General features: G+C 40.6%; 1 protein-coding gene across 12 annotated transcripts in view; it reads left to right on the forward strand.

The window, feature by feature from the left end:
* Positions 1-23,486, forward strand: part of Ptprd (protein tyrosine phosphatase receptor type D) — a 290,150-nt gene that overhangs the window by 164,906 nt on the left and 101,758 nt on the right. For all 12 annotated transcript variants that reach the window (XM_010630988.2, XM_010630991.3, XM_019208469.2 and 9 more), the window contains 2 exons: positions 4,579-4,691; positions 16,340-16,437. In XM_010630988.2, coding sequence (XP_010629290.1) covers positions 4,579-4,691; positions 16,340-16,437 — 211 coding nt within the window. The remainder of the gene's footprint in view (positions 1-4,578; positions 4,692-16,339; positions 16,438-23,486) is intronic.

The following is a 23,486-nucleotide window of genomic DNA, read 5'->3' on the forward strand; positions in this document are numbered from 1 at the left end:
AGTTACCATTATTCCAGCAAAAAAAAAAAACCTGTTCTGGCTGAAAAACAAACCTTAGCCCCTCTGAACCCACACAGTGTACTTACAGATATAACTATAACTTGCTTTGCAGCCCTGTCCAACTTTTACAGCAGAATCCCTGCCTTCCCATCCTGTTGAGAGCAGAGTCAGGAAAAAATATATAAATCATATTCTAATCTTCTGTTTTATAAGCAGAGGAATTTGAGAGCAGTGTTTATAGTTGACACCTACCCAATAGTAGCTTCTGAAGATTTGAGATCACTTTCTTTGTGGTATCAAAATTGTGAAATGTCGGAACTAACTTCTTTGAATACTGAGAGCAGAAAAGTCAAGTAAATACATATTTCTCTCAGAAGCCCATGCCCAGCAATCCACGTGTCATTGCTCTAAGACAATAAATAGGATTTTTCACACAACCTCGCTTTATTCTCCTTTCTCCCACAGATGAGGGGCAGGGAAAAGTAGAAATAAAACACCCCTTAGACCAGAGAACAGCATTTTGTTGTACCTTATTATATCTCAGATAGTGCTACATCAGGAGCAGTCCCTGGTGCCTCTGAAATGTCATGGGATCTTCTTCTCCCTTTCAGCGCCACAGTCCTTGTTCACCGCACGACAAAAATTTGGAGTTTGTTTCCAACTAGTATTTCTTGTAATTAAAAATGAGAATAATGGGACTTGTGACCACTTATCAAAAAAATGTTCCAGTTTTCATGTATGTTGGGTCTCATGCAAAACACAGTATGGCCGGGGATTTAGCTCAGTGGTTCCACCACCTGCCTCACAAGCACAAGGTCCTGAGTTCGATCCCTAACACAAAAAAATAAATAAAAAAAAACACGATGTGCTTTTTTATATTTTATCACAGCATGTTCCATTTTTTTAAAAGTCTTTGCCATTACTACCACAGAAGACCAGTGCTGCATAGTATACATCTGTCTTAGAAATCCTTTTGTGTTAGGAAGAAATCATTCTGGTATAGAAATGTTTAAAAATGCTGTGATAAGACTATGAGCAGAAATATCCACACTGTGAGCCAGCATAGTGGGGCATACCTGTAGCCCCTTTACTCGGTAGGCTGAGGCAGAATTGCCTCAAGTTCAAGGCCAACCAAGACTACATAGGAAGCCCTGACTTAAAAAAACCAATAGAAAAACTGCCCATCCTGTGATGATAAAAACAAAACTAAGGAGGGTGGGAGGAGGGAGCTAGTCTTCCTGGCTGACTAGGATTTTGAAAGTCTGAAGTCTTGCAGGTTATTTCATTGTAACAGAATGAGGGAGAAGTTCATTGCAAGTAAGAATTGTACATAATTTTAATCTCATACTCTGGGTTTCTGAGAGTTCTATCTTGAGAAGAATGTGATTTCCAGCTCTCCTGGTGGAAGAGAAATGGGCCAAGTTCCTTGAGGAGGGTTCCTTGCTAGCTCTCAGGTCAATGTCACTTGGCCCTGCAAATCCGATAAGGAGGCAGATCCACTGTACCCGAAAAGAGTGCAGTCCTGTTCTTGTCCAGGTAGTTCTGGTTCTAGTTTTCGTATACCTGCCAGGAAGATGGTTTGGAAATGGAGAATATCTTAACTTTCAGTTCCTGGATCTGGCACATCAGGAAAGAAGAGAATCTGTACCTCCTTTTATGAAAGGGGCCGTCGTCGTAGTGTCTGGAGGGAGAAGGCCAACCATAGTTTCCTGTGGGGTGGATGGCCCAGTGCACCCAGTGACATTTCATTAGCCCGTTTGGATTTTGCATCTTCAGGGCAAAATGGATCTCAGTGCTGTGGAGAAATCGCCATAGCGTGAACGCAGAGGCGTCCCTACTCGGAAGCTGGTCATTCTTTCACGTGGTCTTCTAAGTGCCTTCTCTCTTCCTTCTCCTCTCTTCCTCACCAACACCCATCTTTCCTTTTTTCCTTTCCTTTCCTTTTTGTTTTCTGCTCCACGTGACAGGAGCTGCCAATACATTTGGCACATTTCAGACTCGTTTCTTTGGCTGGACGTATGGCGTGGCAGTACGTTCTGTGCTAGGGCTGTACCTGTCTTGAGGAGTAAACAGGAAATCCCGAGACAGGTCAGTCTAAGCTACTGTGCTTAGAAAGCAAGGTGTCTGCTAGGACTTACCCAGCGGGATTCACTTCCTCGAGGATGTTGCGCCAAAGGCTCTGCACTCCAGCAAATCCATACACATCCCTTTCACACCAACCTTCCCTTCATCCCCTGGTTGGCCTTTTTGTATACAGATGAGCAGAGATGGAAAGAAAGGCTGTTTAATAGGAGTCCTCCAGCTTCCTAGACTGACTTGGTTGGCATTGATTGAGAGCCTGTTGCCACAGCAAAGATCATGAGTTGTACCACAGTCACATGCAGGGGTGGGGGTGGGAAGGAGGACCTGAGCCCTCTGCAGCAGCCCTGTCCTGAAACAAGAATGCTTTTGCTTCAGGCAGAGGTGAGGTGGCAGGAGTATGACTCCAACACAGTGGTTGTGAATCCATAAATAGGTTCAAATTAAATTAATAGCCTTCTGTACAGCAAAGGAAACAATCTACAGAGTAAAGACACAACACCAGAATGGGGAAAAAATTTTCATCTATTCTCAGGGGACTAACATCTAGAATAAAGAAAGAAAAAACACACACACGCACATGCACACGCACACGCACACGCACAGACCTCCCCCCACAATAAAAGATTCAGTGGAAAATGGTTGTCTGAAATGAACAGACACTTCTCAGAAGAAGCAGTGCAAATGGCCGATAAACATGAAAGCATCTTCTACGCCTCTGGCCTTTAGAGAAATAGAAATTAAAACAAGCCTGAGATACCACCTTATTCCAGAAAGAGTGCTTAATGTGCCATCAAGAAAACATGCTGGTGAGGCTGGGAGTGGCAGGAGGAGCCACCTCCCTTGTTGGTGGGAGTATAAACTAGGACAACCCTCATGGAAGTAAGAGTGGATATTCTTCACAAAACTGAACCTAGAAATTCCATGTAGTGCAGCTGTTCCCCTTCTAGGTGTCGTCTCAAAAGGGTTAAAGTCATCGTGTTGCAGTGACACCTGCATCCCACATTTATAGCAGCACAGTTTATAATAGCTCAGTCTTGGAAAGGCTGCCATGCCCATCCAGAGATGGGTGGATAACGACAGTGTGATGTGATGTTTGTATACAGTGCAGACACAGTACTACACAGGGGATAAACTCGAGTCATTGTGGATAGATAAGTGCACCTCCAGACCTAATAAAAAGTGAAATAAATCAGGCACACAAGTGTAAGTATCGTGTCATTTCTCTTACATGAGAAACGCAAAATGTAAATACAGAGTAAAACAAAAGATAAGAGGAAGTAGGGAGATGTTTCTCAAATGGGAAGGTGAACAAGAAATTAGGGGAGAAAATGGGATGAAACAGAAGCGGTGACACAAAAAAGTGGAAGTACAGCTTTTGCAAATAAAAGGGGAGCCAAGAGCAAAGAGGCATTGAGGAAGTGGGGACAAGAGAAGAATTCAAATGAGATCTGTTAATTCCTCAGCACCTCTTGATAAGTGTGATTATTATTTACTGAAGACAGGTACTGATAAAAAGGATTCCATTCCATTTGTTTAAAGAGGTGTTTAATCTCATTTAACCTATTACAAGGTAACTGTCAGGATTTTTTTAAAAAGAGGCATAAAGAAATCTTAATGATATTTCTTTATTACAAATTTGTTATAGTTATATTATGACAGCTTAAGCATGTGTATTTAATGAATGTTAAAAACACCATAAGATGAACAGTATGAAAAATCATATTTATAACAAGGCACCATTAATGGTACACTGAATAATTAGCAAGAGAGTTGGACTGCCTGTAGGGTGAAATTACTTTTTCTCTGATTGTTCTGTGATTGAGTTTCATTAACAGACTATTAACCACAAATCGTTCAACACCGCCATAAATAGTCAACACTCTTTTTTTTTCCTTCCATTTTGAAAGAGAAAAGAAATGTTGGTCTTATGTGACCCCAGTTCTCCGTGTACGTTTTTGGGTAGCTTAATATCTTTCAAGTATTATTTGCCTCATGGAAAAATCCAGTGTGTTTCCATCCTGTACTCACAGGAGTTACAGATCCTTACAAAGAGGAAGGCGGCAGAAATAGCTATTCCACTTGAGGCCACGTCCAGTAACAGCAATATTAGGATGGCTGTTAGAAACACAATCCTGTTCCTCATAGTAGAACTAGGACAGAAGAGAATCACTGAACAAGAGAGGTTATTTGCACATCTGACCAATACCCCATAAAGCCAGAAGACAAAGACACCAAATTGCTTAACCCCAGAGCAGAAGGGAGACTTTAACATCATCCACTTGCGCGAAAAGCTTTAGACCCGAAGAGTTACTATAAGCCGAGGGAGGAAAAGCACCCTGTACGAGGTTCTCAACCTCGCTGGTTAACGTTTTGAAATGAACACTCAAGGGTGGAAGATGATGGCTTTTTGTTTTGTTTTGTTTTTTGTGTTTTTTTAAAGCATGTTTTAATTCTTATATCTGCTTCAATTCTTAAATTTTAATTTTCTCCCCGTAGGAAGAGGGCAGAGTCTGAGTCTAGAAAGAGCAGTATCCCGAACAGTAAGGAGATCCCTTCGCACCATCCGACAGACCCCGTAGAGCTGAGGCGCCTTAACTTCCAGACCCCAGGTAAGAGCCTGACCCATTTGTCCCCAACGCAGACTCCACTCACAGTTTAACGCCCAGTCGATACTGTCGTGAAAGATGAAAATATCAGCTGGTTTTGAATCATCTTTTTCATCCTTTTGTTTGAATGACGTTGAGGCTCATCCAAGCATAAGTCTGAAAGGAAATTAAGTTCTTCATGCAGACCTGAAGTGGGGTGTGGGGCAAAGAAAGAGATGTGATTCTTCTTCAAATTTTGTATATGTGCTGCCGAAGCAAGCACTCTTCCTCAAGTTTTGGAAGAACTATAGTCTTTATGGAAATATTTACCAATAGTGTGGACTTCTCACAGTTTATTATTTTCAGTGACACCAATATGGAACAGTGTCGGTTCCTCACAAAGTGAATAAAAGGATGAATGTGTACATCATTCATTGCACTGGGACAGCGTAGCTTTCTTCTCTATTTCCCTATGTGTCTGTGCTTATGGTTCTCTGAAAAAGGGGAGGGAGGGAGGAAAGGAAAGATGGAGGAAGGAAGGAGGGAAGAAAGAAAAGGAAGAAGAGGCAGCATTTTAACATATTACTTATACGATATGTTACCAGCTCACATTTCTTACTGAAAGACTCTCAAAGGGACTGAGATAAGGAAAATAATGTATTTTTCTTAACATTACGGGCTTCACCAGAGGAAAAACACTATTCTTCCTGAGGGGCATTTGGTACAATATTGTTACTGTGAGCCTGCACCTCTTTTGCTTTCTTTCAACCAAGGTTTGTTTATACCAGGTGATTGGTAACTAACGAAGGATAAGTGGGTCTAAAATCACAAAGCCGAGTGGCACCAACTGAATAATGTACGGTAATGACAATGGTAAAGAGCTGACCTAAGAAATCTTTCAGATAAAAACTTGCTTGTAATGTTGTATCCCAAGTTCTTGGCAGGTTTCTTGAGTGTTAAATGAATGTTCTAACTTCCTCTGTAGTACCATACAGAGTTATTAAACTCTCCATCCTCTGTGTAATACTTATAATTGAAAATACATAATTTATTATGTTTAGCATACTGTCTCTTTTACTCATGCATGGGTCATAGTGGTAAGTCTGGGACTGAAAGAAAGGCTCAGCATTTTCAAAGTGGCTGTACTATACAGTCATGAATGTGGCTTTTCTTTTTGTTTTGTTTTGTTTTCATACCAGGGATCAAACTCTGCACTTTGCACTTGCAAAGCAGGCGATGGAACCACTGAGCTAAATTCCCCAGCCAAGTTTGGGTGTTTAAAAAAATTCTACTTTAAATGATGTTAGACTTTCTAAATTTTCAGAAGGCAGCGTTATAACTTCATAAATATAAAAGGTAGAATAAATTTCATCAAAACAAATATCTTTTGTGATATTTTAAAGGCTAAAAATGAACCCATAAAACTTGTGCATGACAGATGAACAATCTCTTGAGTCGTTCTCCAGGGTCGCTGCATTTCCTCAGCTCGCCTTGGGGAATTACTCCTTTAAGGCACCTTGATGTGAAACATCCCATACTATAGCAAATCTGGCTGTCCTACTGCCCTTTCAAATAGGAGTGTGCTGACTAATTCAAACTATTGCGCTCTTCATAGTAACAGACCTGGAAATTCATGTACTTTTATGCTGATGAACTCAGGGTATAGGGGACCCAAATGCCACAGCAGTTATATGCAGTGTGCTTTGTACCACTTGCCTCGTCACCTGCGATACATTTCGGAAACAGAGAGGGTGGCGATATTTTTCAGGAGACCTTGCTGGGCCTCACTACAGTGCTTCTGTAGAAAGCAGTCCGTGGGAACCAAACTCAGTCTTCGGGTGGAAACAGCCACAGCGGGCGAATTGAGTGGGAAGGCAGGTGTGGCGCCCAGAGAGCCGGTCCAACTGCTACCCCTCATCGCCTGCACAAGCTTCCAGTGTAAACACGTAGTACGGGTGGGAACTATGCAGAAAAGACTGTGAATAGGAATGAGTTTTCCTGAGAGATCTCTGTGGGCAAATTAGAGGAGAGAGAACATAGGATAGGATTTTATTAGACGTATCTGCTGATCCAGTTTTATCTGATATCTATGAGGTTTTCCCAAGAGATCTTCTCACTTTTATGGGTAATTTTTCAAATATGGAAAACCCGAGAGTTGTAGTAAGAAGCTTATTTTCATAACAAACGTGGGAATACTAGATCCATTTATAGAGAGAACGGGTTAAATTCAAACAAATCACTTGGAAGGCAAGTGAATGCTGTGGTTGAAGTGGCGCTAATCCCTGAAATCAGTAATGATTTTACATAATTAAGATGGGGATAGAAATATGTAAGAAGGTACTTTGAGCCAGGGATACTTATTACCACATGGATGATGGCATAAAGTAGGCAAAAGGAATAAGAAAAGGAGAAAGGGAGAAATCGTCCTAAGGTCTTAACACAAGTGCTCACATGGAAAGTGTTGTGCTGAGCCCATCAGTGGTGGGGAGCAATCCCCTGCACGCTGATTTGTAGGAGTAAGTACTCATTCTTCCTCCCAAGCCCTATGGTGTGGCCTGCTGTCCTGAAAGTTTAAGCAGTTTACAAAGGGAGTGGGCTCTGCTGTGAATGTAAAATTCACAGAGATGTGACCGTTGGCTTCAGCTAGCGTGGATTCCAGTCAGTGACTATGAATTACCTTCATTATCTGCCACTACGAGAAGAGCTGAAGGTGGGGTTGTTAACCAAGTAAACTTCTTGGGGCGTTTTTCTTCTTTATTTATTCAGAAAGAATCAAGAGTTTTCTTGAATGACAAAATGAAGTGATCCCTTTTCAGCTGCTATACAGCAAGTTCTTTAATTTGACTTAATTTTTTTTATATTTTAAAGTACTTATATTTCACTGTGTGAGATATGATTTTATATACATCATGTCTATAAATATATGACTTATCCCAAGGCATGGTAACATTTTAGAATATTTAATAATGCTATGCATAAATAGTGTCTTAATATTCCATGTATTCATGGAAAGTCTTGTGATGAAATAAGAGGCTTATGATTTATATACCAGCACCTAGCACAGAACTTGCCAGTGAAAGCAAATTGATTCCCATTCCTGGTGAGTCTGTTGTGAAAGATAAAATAGCAAGCAAACATTGCCACTTGAAGTGCAGCCAGCCTTCTAGATGGTAAGGGAAGCACGTTGCTCAGTTCTCTGATTATATAAATTCTTTCCTTAAAAATGTGAATGAAAGATTCATATTTGCTTTTTAAATTACTTATTCTTGGTCGAGCTTACGGCTTAACAGTACCACAGACACGTTTTGGTCAGGAAGAGGTCAAAATGCTGTCCACTGTTACTCAGCTAAAACGCAAAGAGAAGGATGGGACACCTGTTGCTTTTAGTTTAACCATCTAAATTTATGTGGGTGGGGATGTGGGAGAAATATGGAGTAGTAAACCTGCAGAATTGGGGACAAGAATCCAGTTGCTCTCAGTTTAGCATGGTTCTCCAGCGGCAAGAGAGCAGGATGTTCAGCTTCCACAACTGAAGGCTCTTCTGCTAGAGGGTTTATCTGTCTTACCGGATGCAGACAGCCAGAGACAGCCAAGTTGTAGTTGAGAAAACCTAAGCTACCTCCTCTCCTAAGATAATAATGGTTAAGATGAATAAATCATCAATTATCAATGATCCGAACCAGAGTGGAAGAGGTCATTGGAGAGGTGTGGCCAGCATCACCAGTCACTTTACCAGACCCAAATAGAGACCCAGGGGTATAGGTTAGTGTCATAGTCAAGGTCAGACTCCATCACTAAAGAGGGTGGAACAAAGTGAGCAAATTAGAGGAGAAGAGCAGATAGGTAGGATAGGATTTTATTAGAAGTGTCTTCTGATCCAGTTTTATAGATCTGATGGCTATGGACAAAGAAAAGAAAATACTCGTTGAAGACACTCTTGAAAGAAGTTTTATTCAGCTCCACATGTCATTGTGGACGGCAGAAATGGAGTCTGCATTCGGGAGAGTGGACAGCTGCGTTTCCCTCTAGCAGTAAACCATGACTGTTCATTAGCCTGGTTGGAGGGACAGTTTTTCTTTTATTATTGTTTAATCGAGTTAATTTAGCATCCCTTCCCACTATATCGTGTTTTTTTTTATTACAAAGGAATACATCAATAAGCCTTTTAAAGAATTGCCTATCGGTTGTGGCTAGACAGGTGTTCGTGGTGTAATTGAAATTTTTAGTATGTCTGAATTTTTTCATAGTTGTTAGGAAAGGAGGAAATGGGCACACTGAGAGAATAGTGCCCTTTATCACATCACTTTTAATTTTTCTTCTTTTTCTTAACATACATAAAGTAAATAGGAAGAGACATTCACTACTGTAGTTTTGTCCTCCAGAAAGATATGCTACATGCCAGTTTATAGATACATATCCTTCTTGACTTTCAAATTTATGTACAGAGTTTTTTCAGAGACAAAATGTGTACAGTATCTGGATAGGCTGTTGAATATAATATGCACAGCTTGCTATTTTAGATTTAACTGTATGAAAATGGACAGAGTTACTGTTCTAGATTTTCTCTCCTTTTAAGTAGCTGATGCAATTAACTGTTTCATTTTATAGATTTCCGAATGCACGGACTCCTCCTTGGTCGTAGTCACCACTCTCCACAGTTTGCTGTTGGAGCTGGTGCTCTCATGAGCAGTACCAAGCCCTCTTCGGTTCGTGCCACCATTGCTCTTTCTGCATCTAGCCGTGTGGCAGGGCCCTAGGGCAGACAAATATCACATATATTTTTAAATACTGTGAAGATCCTGTAGTGATAGTTTAAGTTCTCTGGCCCGTGGCCCCTGTTCATATGCATTATGTTTACACCACAGGTAAACATAATATTTTCAGTCGGCCGGGATATGTAAGAAAGCCACGTGAGTCATGGCATGTGCTCACACTCGTACTTCTTCCCAACAAAGCCATTCAGGAAGTCGAGTGTTTTAGAGAAAATACTGTGAAGATCCTGTAGTGATAGTTTAAGTTCTCTGGCCCGTGGCCCCTGTTCATATGCATTATGTTTACACCACAGGTAAACATAATATTTTCAGTCGGCCGGGATATGTAAGAAAGCCACGTGAGTCATGGCATGTGCTCACACTCGTACTTCTTCCCAACAAAGCCATTCAGGAAGTCGAGTGTTTTAGAGAAACGCGCTCTTAAGTTCGTGCCACCATTGCTCTTTCTGCATCTAGCCATGTGGCAGGGCCCTAGGGGAGACAAATATCACATATATTTTTAAATACTGTGAAGATCCTGTAGTGATACTTTAAGTTCTCTGGCCCGTGGCCCCTGTTCATATGCGTTATGTTTACACCACAGGTAAACATAATATTTTCAGTCGGCCAGGATATGTAAGAAAGCCACGTGAGTCATGTGCTCACACTCGTACTTCTTCCCAACAAAGCCATTCAGGAAGTCGAGTGTTTTAGAGAAACGCGCTCTTTGCAGTGCGGACAATGGTGTAAGACCGAATGTGGCGGACAGCGTCACGTGGAAGGCCGGACACCGCCTCCCTCCGTGGCACCCTACAGGAATTGCTGCCCCGGTTCCCATCCCAGACCCCCAGAAGAGATGAAAACAGAAATGAAATTGTGCTGTTCGTGCTTGCATCTTTCTAAAAAAGAGAGTTATGAATTCATCACCAGATGTCACAACATAGAAGCTGCTTTTTCACTCTGTAGTTGACCTTAATATGTTTTGCCCTCAAGCATCCACGGATGGCGGGTGACTGATGGGCTGTGAAAAATAAAAATAAACTCGTAAAAACTTAACAGCTCAGAAATTGTGATATCAGCAGCAGAAATGCCTGCACAGCGGCCGCGTCAGCTTTGGAAGTTCCAAAGCCTCTGCTTAGGTCCGTTTATGCTATGAATTGGATCAGCGCTACCAAAATCTACTTTTTAATATTCTTTCCTTCTCATATTTTATTTTTATGCCATTCGAGATGTGGGCGCATAACTTAAATGAAGACTCACACACATATTGCAAACCCTGGTTCCTGGGATCAAAATGTTAAATTTCATGGTTTGTTCAAATTCTGCCTTTTGAGAAGTTCTTCATGGAGAATGAGTTTGAACTATGCCACTCAGCACTTAGTTCAGGAGGTACTGTTAGAGGAAGTTTCACCGAATGACACCCCTCGTTGGTCAAGTGAAATTGTCATCACTGTTTCACCCAGAAGTGGTTGCACCTCATAAGTCATCGTTCTTGTGATCTTTATTACTAGTTTAAGAGAAATCATAAACAGTAGAATACTTGTGTTTTGCTTACTGTGCCCTAAGTAGTGTACATACTGCGATAAGAGCACAGCAGTGAACTGAGTCTCTTTCTCCATCACTGTTGCTTCAGGTAGGTACAGTTTTCACAAGGCTGTTGCCATTAACTAGATGACCACATTAGCTTCTCTTTGGTTCCTAATCATGCTCTTTTCAGGGCTCAGAAACTTCCAGATTCTGGAGTATTTCAGATCTTGGATTTTCAGATTGGCAATATTCAGCCTGTATTTGCTAAGCATGTCTGATAAGTAAGCATGCTCTAAATAACTTAGTAAAATACAGTAAGAACATTTGACAAGCAAAAATACCGTAAATTACTTTCTAAAAAACTTATCTGCCAAATAGCAGCTATTATTTTTAACATTTTGAAATCATACCTTTAGTTCATATTTTCTTGACTAATGTCTTGGCAAGAAGTAATTGAGGAATATGGGTGTGGATATGAATGCCCGCCCGTATCCAGTCTTCCGCAGTGGAGCAGGAGAAAGAGACGCTAAATAAGGTCTTCACAGTAGCTCGTCCTCCCAAACTAAGGACAGCCCATGATCTGTGCTGTTATATCAACAGCCCAGCCTTCCAGGACCAGTTCTGTGCACGTCACCCTTTTCGTGGCATCATGAGAAGCACTGTAAGCCAGCAGTGGCGAGGTCTGGGGCCGCATCCCCTGTGTGACCGAACTTTGAAGATACCTATGACACTGATCAACTCACGCAAGTCCTCTGATCTTCGTTTTCCTCTCTGATAAAATAAGTGGGTTTGGGCTACAGAGTGGGCAAGATAAGCGAATCCTCAGAGGATGAACCCACTTCCGAGAAGTGCCCACCTTTACAGCCCTGGTGCAGATCTCTGTATCCTGTCCCTTGCCTGCCTGTGTAGGCAGTCAGTCTGTCCCTAGGCATTCTTTGATGTTAGTTCCAATGGGTACAAAGGCAGTGTTTTGTTATTTTAAACAGAAGCCTCTGTCAAGTTTGCTGGGTTTCAAGAAAATTTGATTCAACATTGAAAGCCAGGAATTGTCACATGGTGATCTAGATGAAACCAGAGGCGTCTAGCACTGTTGACCTTCACTGCCACTTGGTCGAGGAAGTGCTGAGCCCAGTAGCTGCCCTTCTCCAAGGTCCCCCCTCTCCAGCCCTCAGGATGGTTCTGACTTTGAGACTGAGCATTGTTTGCCGTTCACCCCATGCTTATTGTTATCTTTCATGTAAGACAGAACCATTTCTCTTTGCTGAGCCTCTCTCAAAAGTAAGGGAACAAAACACAGCCTCCTAAATTGCTTGTTGCAGGGAAAGGAGGATGAGTATCATTCTTTGTCAAGTGCTGAGTGTACTGTCCCAAATCCCTCACCTCTTCAGTTACTGAGCTCACAAGCCCATGCCCTCGGCCACCAAGACTGCCCTGCTTGAGCTGACAAAGACTAGCACTACAGAAATAGTGCAGTAGGAATATACCTGAGATGCGTGTTAACATTTTCACTGTTTACCGTCTCAGCTGACATGCACAAGTCATTTGACATTTCTGGACTTTAGAATCTTCTCGCATAAAATGAAAACACTAGACGAAGTTACCTCGGAGGTGCCTCCAAGCTTAAAACACCATGATTTTCAAGTTTTACTTCTTACGAGAAAGCCACAGTGACATCATGGTCACAAACGTGTGCCGGGTTTTGTTCCTGCAGCCTGAGGCAGCTTTCGGTGACTGCATCTGTCCTGTGTCGGGTTGGAACGGCGGATATTGTAGCTCAGTGTGAGCGCTGCTCACATGCAGTATGTGCCTTTCAAATGTGTCTGTGTCAGGCATTTGTATCTTTGAATTGATGAGGTCCTGGCAAGAGCAAGTCCTCATTGGCTGTTAATAGTGCTTCAAGTTCTTGGCTGCTAATAATAGCTAAAGGACTTAGACTTACTAATGGGAAGTCAGGAGAGAGCCATGGAAGGCAGCAGGGAAAAGGTCATCTCGTTCTCCTAAATCCTGATGTGATTATTCAATAGAAAGACAAAAGAGTTACAGGCTACCCTCCGTTTCCATCATGAATACACACAGGCCTGAGAGCCATTGCTAGAGAATTTTGAAAATACCAGTTTCTGGCTTCTACATCCAGATGGTCTGACTTCATTGATCTGATTACCTCATTCTTTGCCTACAAAAAGCAGGTTTAAAGCACTTCAGATTCAAATGTGAAAAATACTGTTCTCATAAAAGTAAATTCGTTTCTGCATTGTGAGTACTTGGCCAGGTTGTTAGATGACAAAGCATGGAGAAGATGTTACAATGAAATCAACTTAGTTTCCTTAGTGTCTCCTTTCTTCCCTTAGAATATAACATATTTGATGATATTGTATCCTTTCTTCAATACCGGGTAACAAGTTTCTGCAGCATTGTACAACATTATTTTGAATCCTTGATAATTGTTTTCTAATATGAGGGAAGGAGTTTCAGGTTAGTTTTTCTCCAGGTTTATTATATTAGCATAATTTTTATGTCATTCAGACTTTGCAATTACACAGTGTAATAATCTATTGTATACATGTTTAGGAAGCAAAACAAATGCCATTAAACTTAGCTAATTCAAAAGGTACGCAATTCAACTGCATAATAGTTTCTTGTTTATAAAAAGGAAATGGTCCCCATCCCTCGAGAAAAGTTGCTGTAAATTTTAAAAGCTTTGTGTAAGAACCACATCCAATACACCGTTGTCTGTTGAAGAATCTGTCAGTGCGTGGTAGAAAGCAGAGTTGTGAAGAAGGGAGTTGCTCCAGAATTTACCCAGTCCCCGCCTTTCACTTTACAGATGAAGAGGTTGATGTGTGCTCAGTTGTAATTGATTTGCCCCTCTTCATAGTGGGTAGAACCAAACGTAAAACTCACATGCAGTGATCTGGGCCAGGATTCTGTCTCCTGTACCATTCAATCCCCACAAGCTCCCCCATTTCAATGAAACAGCCGTTCTGTCATTTTTACTTTGCCTAGAAATTTGGTGCAATATGGTACATACTGGCAGGCCTTGAGTAATGATTCTTTAATGCTACAGTATCTTTGCATGTGTTGTATATTCTGACTTAGAAAGAATAAGCACAGATTTGCTTGGATTTCTCTGTAATTAACTTCCAAATAATACTTCCAGACCATGTGCCAGTGCATGCCCAAAGTAAATATGTTGATCACATCTTTGGTTGTTTATTACGGTCTTCTACTGCTGTTATACTAATACTTTTCCCATCTCCAACTGGCTTTACTTTTTGCAGCTTTGAGCAGTCATTCAGTCCCCTACGCCTCCCTGATTGGCTCTGTGTCCTCCCTCTCTAGCCAAACCACCACTCAGTCCATATATGATAGTAACTCTCTCCCACGATTCGCTCGGAAAGGTCTCAACATCTTTGTCTCTATTATTTTCTCTGTTAAAGCACTGTAGTGGTGTCTCCATCGGTCCATCCCATTCCCAGATGAGCCTCATGTCTTGTGCCTTTGCCTTTCCATTCTTTTGACTGGGGAGCACCTCAGCTGGCTAAATTCACCGTAATTATCGGATCACTGTCACCCGCCCCCACACACACACTCTTCCTCCACAGAATGGAAGCTACTTCAATTCTACCCTCTATATGCAAAAGTTGCCGAAAGGGCTCCAGAGTTTTGGTCCGAATGTATAATTACATCACCAACAAAGAGTTTCTATTTCTAACCAACTAAATCTTGCCCGACCTCTAACTGAGGTTTCGGCTGACTGGAAGCAGATCTTCGCAGCCCTCAGAACCAGCACAGTTCACAGCACTGTGCTGAATGATAGTCTGGAGAAAGCAAAGCAGCTTTTTCCTTCATCTGCCAGAACCATTGGTAATTTGGCGTTTGAGATAAAGAGACCCGATTGGCGAGGTCCAGCGGTGACGCGGTTTCTGAGCCTGTCAAGTGCCTCCATGTCGCGTTGACTCCCGGCCGTCCTTCTGGAGCCCGTGTGGTGCGGAGGTCGCCCCTGACACACAGTCAGCACGGCTTCCAGTTTGAGCTCCTCCCTGAGAGATTTGTGCTTCACGGGCTTCCCCGGGGGCGTCCTAGTTCAGACTTCTCCAGCCAGCTGAAGTTCGTGTTTCTGAGACAGGAGTCAGCAGGGCTGTCTCAGGATTATCTTGCAGAATTAATCAGAATGAAACAACACCCAGATCATGTGGCAAGTGCGAAAACAGAAAGGCACAGGAAATGGCAAAGTGCACAGCGGATTGTTCCTAACGGTATCTGCGGCTCGTGCATCTTCAGCTGGTTGACTGAACTATGATGTGTCGGCCTGCCTCATCTCTGCCTTCTCTCCTTTATCCACCCTTGTCCCTTCCTTGTCCTGTCACCGTGTGCTCACTTCCCCCAATTCATGCTCCATTCGTGGACAAAGATGCTTACACCTGGAGTAGATTGTAGTTTACTGGGGAATGAATACTGGGGCCCCCGTGTGAAATACCGTCAGGTGGTTAAGTGTGGCCGTTTATAAATGTCCAGGAGAAGGCTGCAGCCCCAAGGTCTACAATCTGCTACGAGTGGAAACATTTTTGAGGTTGAGTTTGCCGTCTGGTGTGTTGTCAGTGATGGTCGTCAGCGAGCTGTGGTGCATGTCATTTCTTGTGTCCATGTTTGCATGTGAATGTCAGTCACCTACAGGTTTGTGAAACCTTAAACGCAATCTTAATCTAGTCACAAGATGTGGTGAATCCTGCAAAAACTCGCCACAGTTTTTACTGTCCTTTTGAAGGTACATCGGGATATCCATTTCATTTTTTTCAAACAAGTTCACTCGATTTTATTTTATTCACACCATCATTTCCCTTGCAGGTTCAGATGATTCCGGTTACCCCGGTAACCTTCATTCTCCAGTTAGTTTTCCTTGATTATGCATAAGTCACTTTATGTTTCCTATCAGACTACTACTCTTTTCCTTTTAGGCCTTTCTAAGTGTCTGTTCTCTTAATTCACTCAACACCATTCAGTTCGACACAATTTCCATTTCACACAGTGCAGGAGGAGGGGTTTGAGATGACGTAACAGTCATTACTCAAAGCAGAAGTTGACATCAAGCCCGACTGTCCGATCTCTCCACTAGCTAACCTCATTGACTCGTAGCGCAGTGACACTTTCTTTTATACTAGCAGAGTTAGTTTGGGGATTACTCTTGGGGATTTTTCTATTTGAGCCCAAAATCCACCTCTCCAGAGCATGTCCTGCTTTGAGTAACCAAACTGTCTGCCTGCTTCCTCACCTAAAACATCTTTACTACTCACATGTTTTCAGGCCATGTCTAACTACAGTGCTCTCTAGATTTTGGAAGAGTTTACATCATTTTCATTTGTTTTCAGATATCTTTCTTCTTTCCTTTTTCAATAGGTATGGCTAGCCATCCCCCGACACCTATCTTGGAACTTGCCGATCACATCGAGAGGTTGAAAGCAAATGACAATTTGAAGTTTTCCCAGGAATATGAGGTAACTCGCCATGTTTGTACTTTGACTGTACTTTCCAGAGTCCCTATTGCCTTCTTGTTGACCAGTTTGCTTGAAAATTAACATCATTGCTTTTTCATTTAAATGACTCAAAATATAGTCTAAAAGTGTCTAACGTGCGCCAACTTGAAAGCGTTTGTTGTCTTAATATATTAGTTGCATTTTTTAGAAGTATTACTTTGTTCGGTGAGATTACTTCGTGAGATTGAGTTATCTTTTTGGCTTTAAGTTCATAAAATATTCTGAATTTATGAGCTTCATGATATATAGCTGCCAAATACTTTGATTTGTGGTGAGAATCCTCATTGAAAAAAGATTACAGGAGAATAAATAGATTTCTCTGTACTCCTCATTTTATATAGCTTAAAAACTCTGTAATTAGTATTTATAGAGACAGGGTGTTACTTTTCAGTCTAAAATAATACTAGCATTAATTTTAAGGTAGTACTACATTTTGATAAGGTTGACTAAAGGTTTATTGATTTTATTTATTCTTTCAAAAAACTTCTTTGATTCATTGACTTTTTTGTATCGTTCTCTTAGTCTCCATTGCATTGATTTCTGCTCTGATCTTCATACCTTGTATGAGCTTTGGCTTTCTCTTGCTCTTCTTTTTCTAAGAGTTTAAGATTCAGCTTGACATTGTTTATTTGAGCTCACTCTGTTTTCCTAGTGTGGGCATTCACTGCTATGAATTTCCCACATAGAACTGCTTTCATTGTGTCCCATAAATTCCCATATGTTGTACTGGCATTATCATTAAATTGTAAAACCTGTCTGATTTCATCATTAATTTCCTCTGTGACCCATTGGTTTTTCAGGAGAGTGTTACTCAATTTCTATGTATTTGTGAAGTTCTTACAGTTTCTTACACTATTAATCTCAAGTTTAATTGCACTATGGTCTGATAATATACACAGAATAACTTCACTTCCTTTGCATTTACTTAAACATGTTCTGTGAGCTAGCATGTGGTCTGTTTTGGAGAATGACTTGTGTGCAGCCAAAAAGAATATATGTTCTGATTTTCTGGGGTGGAAACTCTGTAGACGTATGTTAAGTCCATTTGTTCAAAAGCTTGGTTCAGTTCGAGTATTTCGTTGTTGATTTACTGTCTAGATCTAATTGTGAAAATGGGGTATTGAGGTCCCCCACTACAATTGTATTAGTGCTTATTTGGTTTTTCATGAATCTTTGTATTTGTCTTGTATAGTTGGGGCATTAGTATTTGTAGCATATATATTTAGGATTGTCATCTCTTCCTCTAGGATTGTTTCACTTACAAGGGTATAGTGACCTTCTTCTCTCTTAATTAGTTTTGGTTTGAAATCTGCTTTGTCTGCAAATAAGATAGCTACCCCTGCACTTTTCTGAGTTCCTGTCTCATTCAGAACTGTTTTCCATCATTTTACTTTCAGTCTATGAGTTTCGGTTTTTTTTTCATTGTTCAAAATCTTCTTACTTTTATGTTTCAGACATTAGAAATGAAAAGTATTTTCCTCTTCCCATCCAACTAGTTGCCAAAATGTGGGATTCTCTCTTTCTTTTCATTCCTCTTTTTTTTCCCCATCAAGTTTATTGGTGCATTTGAGGTACACAGTACACTTCCATACATCACTGGAGTCTTGTACCTTTATGTGACATATCTTGGTTATTTTTTCCCCTGACCTCCCTTCACCCTCTCCACCCTTTCCTATTACAAAGACTTTGTTTCCATTTTGTTCCTTTTCTCATAGTTTTTCTTTTGCCTTCTTACCTTTCCCATACTCCTCCCCCTTGCCCTACTCCTTTAGAACTTTTCTTCCTGTTACACAATATCAGTTATACATTTTGATCCTTATTTACACTTTTAGTTTTTCACATCTGAGAAACTATTTGGATTTTACACATGTGTGTCCTGTTTATTTCACTTAAGAGTATGGCCACAGTGTGCATCCACCTAGCTATAAACGTCTCTCTATAGCTGAGGAGTACTCCATTTCATAAAACCACACCTTTATTCAGTCTCCATTTGATGGGCAATTGGGCTGTTTCCAAGTTTTCGCTATTACAAACTGTGCCTCTGTAACATGGGTGAGCATATATCCCTGTGGTATGATTCTTTTAATTCTTTTGGGAAGATACCCAGCAGGGGAATGGCTGGGTCAAATGGGACTTCCAGTCCTACTTGTTTGAGGTATCTCCATATGGATTTCCATAGTGGTTGCACCAGTCTGCACTCCCACCAACAATGGAGAAGGGTTTCTTTCTCCCCACAACCCTGCTAACATTTGTTGTAGGTTGATTTCTTGATAGCAGCCATTTTTTCTGGGGTGCAGTGGAATCTCAATGTTCTTTTCATCTGCATATCTTGAATGACCAGTGATGATGAACATTTTCCATATATTTATTTGCCACTTTTTTGTCTGAAAAATGTCTGTTCACTTCAGATGCCCATTTTTGAATTGGGTCCTTATATTTGGAGGGTCCGATTTTTTTTTAGTACTTTATATATTCTAGATAGTAGACCTTTGTCTGAGGAACAGCTGGTAGGAAATTTTTCCCACATTGTAGGTTGTCTCTTAGCTATGTTGGTGGTTTCTCTTGTAGTGTAGAAGCTTTTTAAAAAGATGAGATCCCAGTTGTTGATTCTTTGTGTTAGTTCCCTTGCTACTGAGGATTTATTCATAAAGTCTTTTCCTATGCCAGTGTCTTTATGAGTTCCACCTAACTTACCTTCTAGCAAGTTTAGTGTTTCTATTAATATTTAGATCTTTAATCCACTTGGATTTTCATTTAATGCGTGGTGAAAGATAGGTATCTAGTTTGAATCTTTGGCAAGTTGAAATCCAGTTTCTCCAACACCATTTATTAAAGAGGCTATCTTTCCTCCAGTAACGATGGTTGCCTCCTTTGTCAAAGATGAGGTAGCTGAGTATGTCTGGAGTTGTTTCTGCATCTTCTTAATCTATTCCAGTGGTCCTCAGGTCTGTTTCTTTGCTAGTGCTGTTTTTATCACCGTGGCTTTGTAGTACAATTTCAAGTTGGGGATTGTGATACCCGCTGCCATGTCTCTATTGCCTAGAATTGCTTTTGCCCTTCCAGGTCGCTTCTAGTTCCAAATGAATTTTTGGATTGTTTTCTCTAGTTCAGTGAAATATGCTGTTGGGGTTTCAATAGGGATTGCATTGAATCTGTATAGCAGTTTGGAAGTGTGGCTATTTTAACTATATTGGATCTTCCTACCCAGGAACAAGGGATGTCTTTCCGTTTTCTTACATCCTCTTACATCTGTTTTTTTAAAGTGTTGTACTTTCCAATGTAGAAATCTTTTCCTTGCTTTGTTAAATTGATTCCTAGATATTTCAATTTTTTAATGCTATCTTGAAAGGGATTTTTTCCCTAATTTCACTTTCAGTGAATCTGTTACTTGTGTACAAGACGGCTATTGAGTTTTGAGTGTTTCCTTGTATCCAGCTACTGTACTGAGTCTGTCAACTAATTCCAGCATTCTTTTCACAGAGTTTTTGGATCTTCTATTGAGAGTATCATATTGTCTGCAAATAATGACAATTTAAATTTTTCCTTTCCTATCTTTATTGCTTTTATTTCTTTCTCTTGTCTAATTGTTGTGGCTGTTTCTAAAACTATGTTAAACAGGAGTGGTGACATAGTGGACATCCTTGTCTTGTTCCTGATTTTAGCATGAAGGTTTTCAATTTTGGACCATTTAGTATGATGTTGGCTATTGATTTTTCATAGCCTTTATCAAGTTGAGATAAAGACCATCTATTCCAATTTTCTGCAAGGTTTTTATCATGAATGGGTATTGAATTTTGTTGAATGCTTTTTCTGCATCTGTTGAGAGGGTCATATGATTTTTGTCCTTGACTCTGTTAATACAGTGTATTGCATTTATTGATTTACATATGTTAAACCATCCTTGCATCCCTAGGATAAATCTAACTTGGTCAGGATGTATGATCTTCTTAGTGACCCTCTGTATTCTGTTTGCCAGTATCTTAGTGTGGGTTGTTGAACTATGTTCGTTAGGGAGATAGGCCTGTAGTTCTCCTTTTGGTTGGGTCTTTCCCTGGCTTTAGAATCAAAGTAGCATTTGCTTCCAGGAATGAATTTGAAAGTATTGCTTCCCTTTCAATTTCATTGAAAAGTTTAAAGAGTAGTGGTAATAGTTCTTCTCTAAATGTCTTGCAGAATTCAGCAGTGAAGCTATCAGTGCCTGCGCTTTTCTTTGTTGGTAAATTTTGTATTGTTTTCAATTTCACTGATTGTAATTGAGTATTTAGAATTTTTATATCTTCTTCATTCAACTGCAGTAATTCATATGTATCTAGGAATCTATTTCTGTGTTTTCCATTTTATTACAGAACAGGTACTCGAAGTAGGTATTCACAGTCTTCTGGATTTCTGCTGGATCTGTTTTGACATCTCCTTTTTCATTCCTAATTGCATGGATTTGAGCCTTTCCTTTCCTTTTTTTTTTCTACATTTCCTGAAAGTTGAGTATTTCTGAGGAAGTAGGAAATTGAATACTTAAAATATCTTAAAATATCAAAGCCCTTAAAGATTCTTTGGAATTCTTTATAAAGGTAAATGAAAAGTCTCTGTTTTATAAGTGCATGCCCATGTGTGTATGTATGTATTTGGATATTGTGCCATTGTTTAAGCAGAAATTTGCCAAACTCAATATTGCTGGTATTCCACAGAATCAGAAACCAGTTGATAAGTATTGCTCACTATATTCTATGTAAACCATTCAGGAAGCCATTTTCTGTTTTGAGAAATTCACATTGGATTTTGGGCTGCTTTATTTTCTCAAATGCTCTACTTTTATTTTTCCTTCCTCTAGATCATAATTGTTCTTTTAAAATATGGAATTTCCTTTGGAACAGTTTCTATAGTTTCTGTTTTGGGGCTTGAGTTTGCAAACTTAATTTTAGAGAAAAGAAGGTAAATGATGAATATCACCTAGGGCAACATAAAACAATTAAGTGTCAATTTTCACTGGACAGAAATTTTTATGGCCTAACCCCTAAGGACAACCAGTATATAACAGTGTTTACTGTCATTATGATTCATACTCTTGCTGTGTGATATTGTCTCATGACCCTGCTCTGATTCTTTATTTGTGTCTATGAATAGAGGGCAACAAAAAGATAAATATGCGACCTCTCGACTGCTTGTTCACCACCAACACCACCACCACAATGACTGAACCATTCTCAGTAATATTTGCATCACTCTAGAGATTTCATTTGTGTCCACTGCCTGCCATTGCTGATCTCCTTTCAGTATGAGATTTCTCCTCAAGTGCTACAAGGAGTGCTGCTGCAATCACTTTTATGTAGATCGCTGGTAGATCACCAGTGCTCCTCGGAGATGGGGATTAACTGCATGCCTGCAGGACTCTTAATTCCACAGCCCCTCAGGAGCTTTAGCCACTGCCCTTGAGGCTCACCGTGTGCCATTACCACGGCTCATGACAATAATCTGTGATCACAGCTCCCTGGCCACGCCTTGACTGCTCTGTGCCTGAACAGCCATGAAGGAGATTCTCCCATGCTCTTTTCATTCGTGGAAACAAAATTAAGGCCTCTGTAGTATTTCAGGGCAACAATATGGAGGATTTTTTCTTATTAACTCCCACCTAAATTGAATGCATTTTAACTGGTTTTCAGTGAAAAAAATGGAATAAAGAAGCCTCATTATTTTCAAACACCTAATTATTTTGGCATAATCGCTGTGAATTAATGTTTTCTGGGCCCGCTTAAGATACATTTGTCACTCGGATTCTAAGACTCAAATGGAGGTTACAAGCATGAAAGCTGTTTGCACTGACCCTGGGGTCAGCATAGGAGGAAGTAGTTGCCCTCATAGCCCAGATAATGAGATCATGCCAAGGACCTCCTTACTGCAGCGGACACTGGACCCCATCTCTGGCTGCTGTGACAACTAAAAGAAAGAGCTTGGGAAAATTAGTATCACACCATCTCCGGAGGTCTTTATAAACACTTTATGTTTTCAGTTTCTGATAGGAGGCTGAAGTTTAATCACAGTTTAAGGGTGACATCTAGAATATGGGGAATAAAGCCCCTCCCCATCCATAAGCAGGCCTGGCTGTCAACATCAGTAACATTTTAGACTAAATCAGAAGCTTTAGACTAAAATTTTAGACTAAATGAGAAAAATATGTGCAGTGCATATCAAACAAAATCTTAGGTTAGTACTGCAGCAACGTTTTAGAAGCTGACTTAAAATCCAGTTTCCTGGTCTCAACCCCAGAAAAAATAATGGTTCTGTAGGTCAGTTCTGGTTACTAGGAACCTCTATTTTTAAAAGAACATTTTAGACAAATACTCTGATTAGTTAAAAATTTCATTGATGCCGGGCATGGTGGTGCACGCCTGTAATCCCAGCATTCAGGAGGCTGAGGTAGAAGGATTGCTGTGAGTTTGAGACCAGCCTGGGCTACACAGTGAGTTCCAGGTCAGTCTCAATTACATAGTGAGACCCTGTCTCAAAAAAAAAAAATTTCATTGGCTTAGGGTAATGTATGATACAGCATGATCTTCATTTTGCTATTTCTTGGCAAGTTGACTGCTATATTCGAGATTCCACTGACAAGTTATCACCGTAGTCATCATTAGCAAGATGTACACATGCAGAACCTATTTACTGTAGCTTAGATTGATTAAGTAACTACAGTCACGGGACTTCCTTACGGTAAAACAAAAGAGCTCTTAATTTATTGCGAGCCGAAGGCTGATAGGACGGGGAAGCTTTAAGAACTATCACTTGGACTCAGACAGCTGTGGTGTTTTCTTCACGTCTTCCCTGGAACTGGCATTGCTGTGCTTCTCTGTGCTGACTTCAGTGTGTGCTGTGCAGGCCAGCTCCTATGTGCCCTACCCACACAGAGAAGGCATGATTAATCATCATATTTTATCACAGTATCGTATGTTTACTTACACATAGGTCCCCTAAAGAAAGAGCCTGTTTTTTTATCGCTAGTGAAATTCAGAGTGACAGCT

Source organism: Fukomys damarensis, unplaced genomic scaffold (genome assembly GCF_012274545.1).
Source record: "Fukomys damarensis isolate Sample0158 unplaced genomic scaffold, DMR_v1.0_HiC HiC_scaffold_31, whole genome shotgun sequence".
NCBI lineage: Eukaryota > Metazoa > Chordata > Mammalia > Rodentia > Bathyergidae > Fukomys > Fukomys damarensis.